The sequence below is a fragment of the Bufo bufo genome, chromosome 1 (genome assembly GCF_905171765.1).
Source record: "Bufo bufo chromosome 1, aBufBuf1.1, whole genome shotgun sequence".
Classification (NCBI taxonomy): Eukaryota; Metazoa; Chordata; class Amphibia; order Anura; family Bufonidae; genus Bufo; species Bufo bufo.
The window spans coordinates 68,506,532-68,515,595 of NC_053389.1; the positions used below are offsets into that span (position 1 = coordinate 68,506,532).

At 42.4% G+C, this 9,064-nt stretch overlaps 1 protein-coding gene across 1 annotated transcript; it reads left to right on the forward strand.

Moving 5' to 3' along the window:
• Positions 1–7,432: 7,432 nt before the first annotated feature.
• LOC120986831 (apolipoprotein A-I-like) lies at positions 7,433–8,832 on the forward strand. Its single transcript, XM_040415536.1, has 3 exons — positions 7,433–7,475; positions 7,812–7,965; positions 8,247–8,832. Exons 1-3 carry the CDS (start codon positions 7,433–7,435, stop codon positions 8,830–8,832), a joined length of 783 nt encoding a protein of 260 aa, XP_040271470.1.
• The last annotated feature ends 232 nt before the right edge of the window (positions 8,833–9,064 follow it).

Here is a 9,064-nt window from a genome sequence, read left to right on the forward strand (position 1 = left end):
TCCACTTTTGTTTGCAGAGCACTTGTCATGCTCTTAACCACATTTTGCTGGCATTTGCAGCCCTCTAGCCCTTTCCATGACAGTTTTACGGGTTCGGGTCAAGTCCGGGTCCCGAACTCAAACTTTTTTGTGAAGTTCGGCCGAACCCGTCAAACCCGAACATCCAGGTGTCCGCCCAACTCTACTGTTAATCAGCCCGGATCGGAAGTGGTTTTTGCTCTCTACCTAATGCGCTCCACGAGCCTGACTGAAAGTGGTGGAGGATGGGTTCCATCGCATGTGCTCCACTACTCCGGAAGAATCATCACCGGAAGTAATGATGCATTCCACGATACTGTACAAGGTACGCACCTTCCTGCTATGCGTCTCACTCGCCGGAAGTGCATTTTCCGGCGGAAGGAAGTCCCTTGGAGCCCTGCTATTTAAACCTGGGATTCGCCCACAATATTTGTCCGCACCATCTGGCATCTGAGGTGAAGCTGGCCACATATTTGGGGGGACAGGACATGTGAGTAATTGCATTTGGCATCATGACAGCATGCTAATGCACTTTTATATCCTTATCAAGTGCCTCACTATATATCTGTGTTACCAGCTCTCCTCATCATAGTTGTTTTCTTTTTTTATGTTATCTACTACCATATATTTTGCTTCATTTGGTTTAGCCAATCCAGGCTTCTATTCTTTTCCCACACGACTCCCTGAGAAACCCTGTGTCTGGGGGGAAACACGTTGGGGTAGAAGGTATAGAAGGTAAATAATTATTAATTAGGGTGAATTAGGGTATTGCAGGGTAGGAACGAGGACAGAGGGTTCCCACCATCAGGGGATACCTCCAGGCTTAGGGACAAGCAGGGTGAAGACTAGGGAAAGATATTCCCCCTCTAAAGCCCCTGTAATACCTACCTCGTTATCCCTAAATATTTGTGTATTCTATAATATCAAGACAACATGAGAATGTATAAAACTGACTAGGGTGAATATATACATATACATCTGGACCTAGGTTTTCACGTCTTTTAAGTGACTTTAATAAAGATTGTAGTTTTAAGGGTCCTTTTTCTATTTAGTTTTTTCTTTTTGAACATTTTGGGACTTAAGTTGAATAGGAATGCATCATTTGTATGTCAGATAACTTCCTGACTTTTGGCTTTAGGTTGACACGTCTAAATCCACCTTTAGTTCTGTTAGCATATCTAAGTGAGCATGTCAGAGTGAGGTTATAAAGATAACATAGTATATATACCATATGGGTGTGTCGCATGGCTTGGAAAGATAATGTTGCATTTACTCCTCTTTACCATTATCCTCACCCCAAAGACACTCAATCAATAAGTTATATGTATCTCTCTATTCAGCTACATTGGCAGAAAAATGCACCCAAGACTCTTGCAATGCCATGACATAAAAAAAATGGTTGTGACTGAGACTATTGAGTATGATCCTCATCATGGTTCTTGTGCCAACTAATGGTACCAATAAAGATAAGCTAACAGGAAGCTAATAATAGTCAGTAGGGAGCTATGTGGCAGCCATGCCCGTCATATACCCGGCAATCAGCCACATCTCAGAACCAGGTCTGCAATTCTTCACACACATTATATCGTTCATGCATAAGACTGAATTTCCATCAATCGCCTATCACGGTCGGCGTGACTATCACATACGTGACGCAGAGGGAGGGAACAAGGAAGGCCCTGCCCAAGTGAGAGGGAAGGTGGTGACCCCTGACTCACCTAACGGCTGGCACCTGGCTGCCCTGACATCCCTAGACGGGTTCCTCACCCGTACGCCGATCACGTGCCTAAAGCCCTGGCCTTCCCTAAGCTGAGCCCTAGATAGTGAACAGGGCGGTGGGAACACTAGTCCGCACCACTAGCTCTAAAGGAAAACACCAAGGGAAGGACAGACAATACAAACTCAACATATAATCCCAGGTGGGCGACAACAGGAGACAACAAGAAGCCCAACAGGGATCCGGAGGGTAGCACTCTGGAACGACAACCAGGATTCACAACTCCAGTGGGTCAGTATAGATGTCCAGGCAGGAAGCTCTATAACTGGCAACTAGAGAAGTGTGAGGGGAGAATATAAGGAGGTTGGGAGTGGCAGACAAGAAACAGCTGAGGAGGAGAAGCTACGGATCCCTGATTGAGACAAAAAGGATAGCAAGGCAAACACAGAAAACAATCACTAAGAAACAACGTGATCTTTAGATATAGAGCGCGCAGCCACCCGCTGCGACCTCCTGACCCCGGGTATAACGGAGTCAGACGTGGCTCTTGATACCCTCGTGACATCGCCATTCTGATTACCAGGGGTAATGCTGCTGTGTTCGTTTGTACTTTGCTGAGAAATGTTTTGAGTTGGAGTAGGTGATCTATAAGTATACATGTGCAAAAGCCAGTCCTATATGATGTATGCCTTCATTATACAACCTCGCACCTAAAGCTGGACATGCAGTACCTTCAATAGTTGACAGCCAAACACTAGTTTGGCCAACGGGTGCTCCACCCAAATCCCATGCATATGGATGCTTGGTTTGGATGATGTGATGTGACCTCAGTGAGACGCCTTTGCTGGTGGGCCAGTTTTTCTCCCTTGTGACATCCTATGGGTGTAATGGCTCTGCATGGGGGGTAAACCACAGGTCTGAAGCTGTACAATCAGCGCAGGCCATGCCAGAGCCCGGCTTCACGCTGCATTGAAAGTCACACCTTAAAGGGGATGGCTGTTTGTAAGATGATTATATGACACTTACTAATATAGTCTTTATTGACATTCTGCACCATTTTCTATATTTCATAAGGTATGCCCCTTGTTTACAAAGTCCTTTGTGCTGTCCACACAGAGGTCCTGTCCATAATATGGCCGCTGATGGAGGGTCATGTGACCAGGCAGATCCCCTCCATGTGATGCCCCCTTCATTCAAGCACACTGCACCTGCACTAAACTCCCAAAAGAACAAGTGAAGATAGCAGGTGCAATGTATTAGAATGGAGGAGACATCACATGGAGGTGATTTGCTGGATAACATGACCTTCCACCAGCGGCCATCTTATTGACAGGACCTCTGCGTGGACAGCACAAAAGACATTGTAAACTAGGGGGCATACCTTATGAAATATAGGTAATGGTCCTGAATTTCAACAAAGACTATATTAGTAAGTGTCATATGATCATCTCACAAACACATTAGTCAACAGTAACCAGAAAGTGACCAACCCCTTTAAGGCTACCTGCACAGTTTTTCCACTGGGATTTTATGCGGAAAAACCACAGTGTAATACCGTATGAGCAAATTGTATGAGATTTGACAAATCTTATGTATACTTTGTTTTTTTTCATGTGCGAATTTCACTATTTTCAAAGGAAGGTTGAGATCTGTGGAAAATCCACATCAAATCCGCACCAAAGACCACACAAGAAAAGCACCCAAAATGCAATAAATAGTGAGGATTTGTTGCAGATTTCATGCAGGTTTTCTGCATACAAATCTGCACTGCAGCTACAGCCAAATAGTGGTGGGCCTCATTTTTGGAGGATGTCATAGGTCCTTTGTAAAATCTGAATTTGTAAGGCTGTAATCATGATCCGGTAGGGTTTCGGTCAGCTGCGGTCAAGAACCGCATGGCCAATTCAATTAGACTGCAGCTGCCTGATATTTAACTAATGAGGATTGCACTGTATACAGTGCCTTGCAACAGTATTCACCCCCCTTGACTTTTTTTGTATTTTGTTACATTACAGCCTTAAATTCAATGTTTTGTTAATCTGAATTGTATGTGATGGATCAGAACCCAATAGTCTAAGTTGGTGAAGTGAAATAAGAAAAATATATAAATAAAACTATTGTTTACAAATAGAAAACAGAAAATTGGCATGTGCGTATGTCAGGAAGACCATAAAAAGCTCTGATGCAACCAATTACCTTCAGAAGTCACATAATTAGTGAAAAGATGTCCACCTATGTACAATCTAAGTGTCACATGATCTGTCATTACATATACACACCTTTTTTGAAAGGCCCCAAAGGCTGCAACACCTAAGCAAGAGGCATCACTAACAAAACACTACCATGAAGACCAAGGAACTCTCCAAACAAGTAAGGGACAATGTTGTTGAGAAGTACAAGTCAGGGTTAGGTTATAAAAAAATATCCAAATCTTTGATGATCCCCAGGAGCACCATCAAATCTATCATAACCAAATGGAAAGAACATGGCACAACAGCAAACCTGCCAAGAGACGGCCGCCCAACAAAACTCACGGACCGGGCAAGGAGGGCATTAATCAGAGAGGCAGCAGAGAGACCTAGGGTAACCCTGGAGGAGCTGCAGATTTCCACAGCAGAGACTGGAGTATCTGTACATAGGACGACAATAAGCTGTACGCTCCATAGAGTTGGGCTTTATGGCAGAGTGGCCAGAGGAAAGCTATTACTTTCAGCTAAAAACAAAAAGGCAAGTTGTGAGTTTGCGGAAAGGCATGTGGGAGACTCCCAAAATGTATGAAGGAGGGTGCTCTGGTCTGATGAGACTAAAATTGAACTTTTCAGCCATCAAAGAAAACGCTATGTCTGGCACAAACCCAACACATCACATCACCCAAAGAACACCATCCCCATGGTGGTGGCAGCATCATGCTGTGAGGATGTTTTTCAGCAGCCGGGACTGGGAAACTGGTCAGAGTTGAGGGAAAGATGGATGGTGCTAAATACAGGGATATTCTTCAGCAAAACCTGCACCACTCTGTGCGTGATTTGAGGCTAGGACAGATGTTCACCTTCCAGCAGGACAATGACCCCAAACACACTGCTAAAGCAACACTTGAGTGGTTTAAGAGAAAACATGTAAATGTGTTGGAATGGCCTAGTCAAAGCCCAGATCTCAATCCAATAGAAAATCTGTGGTCAGACTTAAAGATTGCTATTCACAAGCGCAAACCATCCAACGTGAAGGAGCTGGAGCAGTTTTGCAAGGAGGAATGGGCAAAAATCCCAGTGGTAAGATGTGCAAGCTCATAGAGACTTATCCAAAGCAACTTGGAGCTGTGACTGCCGCAAAAGGTGGCTCTACAAAGTATTGACTTTAGGGGGGTGAATAGTTATGCACATTGACTTTTTCTGTAATTTTGTCCTATTTGTTGTTTGCTTCCCTATTAAAAAAAACAAAAAACAAAAAAAAAACATCTTCAAAGTTGTGGGCAAGTTCTGTAAATTAAATGATGCAAATCCTCAAACAATCCATGTTAATTCTAGGTTGTGAGGCACCAAAATACAAAAAAAGTCAAGGGGGGTGAATACTTTTACAAGGCACTGTAGGTGATCTCGATTCTTAATGGCCGCACAGTATTGAAGGAGCTAAAAAAGCCATCAATCAGCATCAGGAATTGGCAGCTCATGATTAAGAGGACTTCAGCCTTGGCTTACGCAGCAGCGGATGAACAGTGTTTTTATGAAAAGTACAACAAGGAAGAAAGTGACACACCGCAGGAATCTGCTAGTTTATGCTGTTTTGTTTTAAATATCATTTTCGTCATCTATATAGTGCAGTACAAAGCGATAAATAAGCAGCTGTCGCCAGTGCCCATGGAAGCTGCCGTATTGGTCTTGTATACGTAGCATGGGGCATCATTTTTTATAAATGTTATAGTTGTGGGCTATTTTGTTTACATTTCCACCTCTGTTTTTTGTCTCATTTGGTTTTCTTTCTGCCTTCCCCTAGATCAATATATCAGGATTACAGATTGGACTTGATGGACTTTTGTCTTTTTCCAAGCTTAACAACTACAGTATGTAACTATGTATAAATTAAATGGGTTCTCCGGGCCTGGCAATAAACATGAACTGAATGGCAGTCTGGTAAAGAGGGGCAGCAGACCCTACCCTAAGGGCCTTCAATCTGCATGGGAAGGGGTAAGGAAATAGTAGGTGATGGTAGATGCTGCTCTGATGGTAGTGTGGTAGTAGCAGGGTTTATTGTAGGTTATAGACTGTTCTGCAGAGATGGGTTTTCAGGTTGCTTTGGATGTTGGAAGAGAGTCTGATTTGCTGGGAATTGAGTCCCAGAGTTTGGTGGATGCATGGAAGAAACTGTGGAGACGATTGTGTGAGGAGCAGAAAAGAGGGGGGTCTTGTGAGGGCCAGTGATTAGGTCAGAGACAAGTTGTGGACAGCCTTGTATGTTGTTGTTACTGAATTGAATTTGCTGGACAATAGGGACCAAGAGGCAGAGGAAAAACAAGAGAGGTAGATTAACCAGGCAGCGGGGTTGAGGGTGTTGGAGGTGCCTAAGAGTGGTAGACAGGAGACCACAGAGGAGGATGTTGCAGTAGTCTAGGTGGGAGATGATGGGGGCATGCATTAGCAATTATCAAAGACTGGGCAATAACAGGACACCTGCCTGTATCTAATAATCTGGACAGATGTCTAACGTGTAAGGACTGAGTGACTGAGCAAATCCTTATGTTTTCCTAGCACATCATCTTGACCTTTACTCTCCAAGTTCCATATGCTAAACTGCAGATACAGCTTATCTCTAATGATAAACATCAGGCTGTGCGTGTACAGGGGAGTATAAAGCGGGAGCATTGCTCAGCATACATACCATGAGCAACTGACCAGTGAAGAAAAGGTAAGAGCTCACACAAACCTATCTGGACATGACTCCAATTTAGAACAGGATGGAGCAGAGCTGAGTTTTCCATCTAACTATGGAGGCATCATTTGTGCATCACTATTACTCTCTGACTTGTACATATAGAGCGGGCATTATTATAATTCACCTGGACTATATTGAATGAGGGAACTGCAAACACATACATGAAAATCACCTTAACGTGGATTTTGTGACTATATTCTACGTCATACATCTTTTATTGTATCTAGCTTTGGGGAGTATATTGTGTTATTCATTACTATTCTTGGTATCATATAATTTGCGTCTTTATATACTCTTATTGCTACTTTTAGTATTAGATATTTTATAAAGATTAAGATTTGTGGCTATATCATAGATTTAAGTTAATCCACATCTTGGAAAGAATGTCTCCAGAACCTATAGAGATTAGATTTAATCCTAGGGTCTCACATCTTCTCTGGGATTCATTATATGGAAACTATAGATCTAGTACAGAATATTTGGAATGAATGTGTAGTAGATAATTATTTATGTCTTATTACGATCACTTAAGTAGCCACAACTCATATCCTAACACATATATTTTGGGCATTTTCAGCCCTTTGTTCTTGGAAACGTAGTAGTAAAATGACTAAAAAGCAGTTTAGTTATTCTGTAAATGTTCTATATGTGCTTCCTGATAACTAACTCACATCTAAGTGAAGACAATACGAAAGCCATGACCTGGAATGTGAATAATGTTCCTGACAAATATGTTTTTATGTCAAAGGTTGGTGAGGAGAAACTGCAGCTATGAGAGGTTTTGTGGTAGCCCTAGCTGTCCTGTTCCTTACAGGTAAGTGGCTGTAACAAAAGTTCCTTTATTTCTAAGTTCAGTCTGTGATATCAATGACATTTATTATTGACTGTCATTTTTGTTAAAAGGTTGTAAAAAAATTCAAAAATATGCCTGTGTTGTTCCAAAAACAGCACCACACCTGTCCGCAGGATTTTTTTTTTGCACTATGAGAGCTCATCCCCAGTCACTTTGGTGAAGCTGAGCTGCAGTATCAGCTGAAGCTCACAGATAGGTGTGGTGCTATTTAATTTTTAGGGTTATTACTTTATTTTTCTATCCATAAATACTCATGTCGGCTTCACTATATGACACAACTGTATTTTATTTTATCAGGAGCACAGGCTCGTTATCCATGGCAACATGATGAACCCCAAAGCCCTTTACAGCATTATCGGGAAGTGATTGAAAATTACCTATCTAAAGTGCGAGATATCGGTAGAGAAGCTGTGTCGCAGGCAGAGTCTTCAGATGTTGCAAAACAGCTTGAGTAAGTAGCTCCCTGGGGACATTTTTATTTAATTGGAGGACACCACCTGAAGGTGCTAATGTTTTACATGGGTCTTATAGGCACTGGGGATGTAACCTTTTAAGAATGTGTCCATGAACATCACACCCATGTTGTCTGTACTTTGTCAAACTCAACATTTATAGGTGACACACATCTCGGTGATTACACATGGTTCTTTTATCTTGTGTTTACCATTAATTTGGTTTATTTTTTAACCTTATCTAATCAAACTCATTAGATATCTTTTTTTGTTCCTTCAGTTTGAAGATCACAGAGAAGTTTGACACTCTCAGTACTAATGCACTGGCCCTGAAGAAACAGCTGCATCCATATGTGGAAAAAGTCAAAGAGCAGGTCGCTGCAGAACTGTCAAAGGACATCCCTCTTCTCAGAGAAAAGATCCGACCCATCGTTGAGAACTTCCAAAGAAATTGGGCTGAGCAAGTAAAAACTTTCAATGAGAGAGTGGCACCTTTGGGAGAAGAACTGAAGAGACAAACCAAACACAACCTAGAAGCCTTCTACAAGAAACTGCAACCAGTGGCTGAAGATTTCAGAGAGAAGCTGCGTGGTGAGGTTGACTCCCTTCGGGTCAACTTGGCTCCATACACTGATGAGCTTAAGCAGAAGATCGTACAGAAACTGGAAGACATCAAAACCAATGCTGGTCCCAGGACAGAGGAATACAAGGCTCAGATCTCCCAACATATTGAAGCCCTGAAGGAGAAGCTTGAACCTCTGGCTGAGAATCTCAAAGAACGTCTGTTGCCCCATGCAGAGGAAGCCAAAGCCAAAATCACCAAACTTTGGGAAACTTTGAGGGCCAGACTTGCCCAAAGATCTTAAAATGTTCCCATGTAATGACTGTGTGATGACATGGTGCTCCAAGCACAATTTCATGAATGCTTGACAACTTCCTTAGTGTTCATTAGAGGAGGATACATTAACAAGGAGCTAACTTTACAGTGTTAGATATTAATCTAAAAAATTGTCAACTTTAATGCATTATCTACATGATACATACTGATTGCTTCTTCCCCAAGACCATGTCCCCGTCACCTTTCACATCGGTCCCAAA

Excerpts from the sequence above, each read along its gene's own strand:
- LOC120986831 (XM_040415536.1), top strand. The coding sequence starts at position 7,433 with ATGAGAGGTTTTGTGGTAGCCCTAGCTGTCCTGTTCCTTACAG. Across the intron at positions 7,476-7,811 it reads AGCTGTCCTGTTCCTTACAG|GAGCACAGGCTCGTTATCCA; the intron begins GTAAGTGGCTGT and ends TTATTTTATCAG. Across the intron at positions 7,966-8,246 it reads GATGTTGCAAAACAGCTTGA|TTTGAAGATCACAGAGAAGT; the intron begins GTAAGTAGCTCC and ends TTGTTCCTTCAG.